The sequence below is a fragment of the Branchiostoma floridae genome, chromosome 18 (assembly GCF_000003815.2).
Source record: "Branchiostoma floridae strain S238N-H82 chromosome 18, Bfl_VNyyK, whole genome shotgun sequence".
Lineage (NCBI taxonomy): Eukaryota > Metazoa > Chordata > Leptocardii > Amphioxiformes > Branchiostomatidae > Branchiostoma > Branchiostoma floridae.
Genome location: NC_049996.1, coordinates 7,756,345 through 7,758,738, shown reverse-complemented (window position 1 = coordinate 7,758,738; position 2,394 = coordinate 7,756,345). Strand labels below are relative to the sequence as shown.

The following is a 2,394-nucleotide window of genomic DNA, read 5'->3' as shown; positions in this document are numbered from 1 at the left end:
TCACTGTGCTCTTTGTGAAGGACTTTCTCTAACGGTAGTCACAAACCTTAAGTGTGCTTCTTTTTCGGAACTAAGTGGACTCCGAGAAGAACCTTGCGTTCAATATTACGCATGTCCCTCAAGATTCTCACTCACTAATCTCTTCAACTTTAATTCGTATGGGAGTGGTGGAAACAGTCCCAATCAGTGTCCTTCCGACACTTTATACGATCCTTTTGCAGACACATGCAGGTTATTCTCGTCCTCCCGTAGAACTCACGGCTCATTAAACAATACCACCCCCTTACAAAACTGCAGCGAACCCGCTCTGACGTTCACATCGGAAGAGTTCCGTGTCCTTCCCAATGGTAGCGTCCTCCTGTTGGGTTCTAACGTGTCCTGCCCAGCTGAGCATGTGGCCATTCTGAACACAACAGCATCGATCTGCGGGGAGTGCATTCTTCAGTACTTCTCAAACTACACACAGATACCTAACCCTTGGGACGCTACCCAGGGCTGGTTAACCCTAGGTCTTGTGATAGTGTCCGCTGTAGCAGTGTTTGGTTACGTAGTCCACAATATAAGATCTGGTCGGTGGGAGAAAGTCCCAGAAAAGCTGAAGGTTCAGATGTTGGTATGCATGGCGTTTGCTGAAGTCTTGTTTATGGTACGTGTGAGGGTCCCCCTCGGATCGGCTTGTGCAGCGTTCGCGATAATTCTTCACTACTTTCTGTTGACGGCCTTCACATCCATGAACGCGCTTGCCATGGACCTCTTTCTAACGTTTCGTGATGCTTTAGAAAGAGCGAAGCTGTACCAGTACCTGTTGTACACATGGCTGATGCCGGTCCCTATAGTCATAGTGACTGTGATTGTAGAGTTCGGCAGTTCCGTCAGTGTGGGGTACGGAGAGAACTGTTGGATCGGCAATCCGGTAGCCAACCTGCTGGCTTTTGGAGTCCCTGTCTTCAGCGCCATTCTAGTCAATGCTGTCTTGGCCACTTTTGTCTTGCTTGCCATACGGAAGTCATTTGAGATAGCCGACAAGGCAAAGTCACGTTCGAACAGCAGCAAGGCTTGGGTTTACCTGCGTATCTGCTTCCTGACGGGGTTCACCTGGATTCTCGGCTTCATCTATCCTTACGTCAACAGCCGAGCTGTCGAGTACATCTTCATTGTGCTGAATGCTTCTCAGGGCCTTCTACTGGCCCTGATACTGACAATAACATCGAAGATGGTGCGAGAAATGGAAGGTGGCGATCAGGGAACGCTTTGGTCTGGCTGAACCTAACAAAGACAATAGAGCAAGCACCGCTGCCATGAAGCACAGGACCACCGCAACGGCGTCTGAGACCAGCTCTTCTGCAGACATACCCCTTACAACTTTCACTGATGTGGAGGAGAACAGAGCACGCATTCAGCTAGATAGTCCAAATAAGGCCAGTGGATGTACTGCCACTGTTAGCAATCGGAAGACCACAGTGTGTGCTACAGAAATGCCCAAGACAACTTTAGCTGATGTCGAGAAAACTGCACGCTCTCATCTGGACAAGCCTCAACAGGACAGCGGAGCAACCGCCGCTGCAAGCACCGAGCTTGCCTCCACAGGGGGAACTGACGCAGTTGCAAGCGGAAGTGACGTAGTGGCAGGCGGAAGTGACGTAGTGACAGGTGGAAGTGACGTAGTGGCAGGTGGAATTGACGTAGTGGCAGGTGGAAGTGACGAAGTGCCAGTCGGAAATGACGTAGTGGCAGGGGGAAGTGACGTAGTGGCAGGCGGAAGTGACGTAGTGGCAGGCGGAATCGACGTAGTGGCAGGCGGAACTGACGTAGAGGCAGGCGGAAGTGACGCTTGGCAGGCGAAACTGACGTAGTGGCAGGCGGAATTGACGTATGGCAGGCGGAACTGACGTAGTGGCAGGCGGAACTGAAGTAGTGGCAGGCGGAACTGACGAAGTGGGTTCCATAACCGCTCCGGATATAGATGAAAAAGAGACTAGTTTCTAGTTTGAGCCGTTGACTTACTGACTTGACTTATGTCAGGTATCAATCCTCAACTGCCACCCGAACCACTGCAGCAGCCCAGAACACCCTGTCCAGCATCGCCTTGCCCATGCTGCCTGCCTCTAGTGCTGAGCCGTTAGAGACAGCATTGACAGCAACAACAGCTTTAAGATTCCTTGTACACCTTCCTATTTCAAAGGGAATCACTCAAAATCTAATCAGTTTCAATGATTTATAACGTAATCAAAATCAAGCTCTAATCTAGCCACATGCATTGCATACTTTAATTATAAGAAGAAAGAGGGAGAGCTTTAATGCTCGATATTTTAGCAGGTTCAAAGTACGGCATCGTGTACATGACAGTTAAATTTTTGCACTCTCAAAAAAATTAGTGTAGCGTCATGAATAACA

The 2,394-nt window shown here is 49.6% G+C and overlaps 1 protein-coding gene across 1 annotated transcript; it reads left to right on the top strand.

Annotated features, from left to right (window-relative positions):
* The first annotated feature begins 6 nt into the window (after positions 1-6).
* Positions 7-1,264, top strand: LOC118406055 (latrophilin-like protein LAT-2). The gene has a single exon (XM_035805910.1). It carries the CDS (start codon positions 608-610, stop codon positions 1,262-1,264), a length of 657 nt encoding a protein of 218 aa, XP_035661803.1. The 5' UTR covers positions 7-607.
* Positions 1,265-2,394: the final 1,130 nt, after the last annotated feature.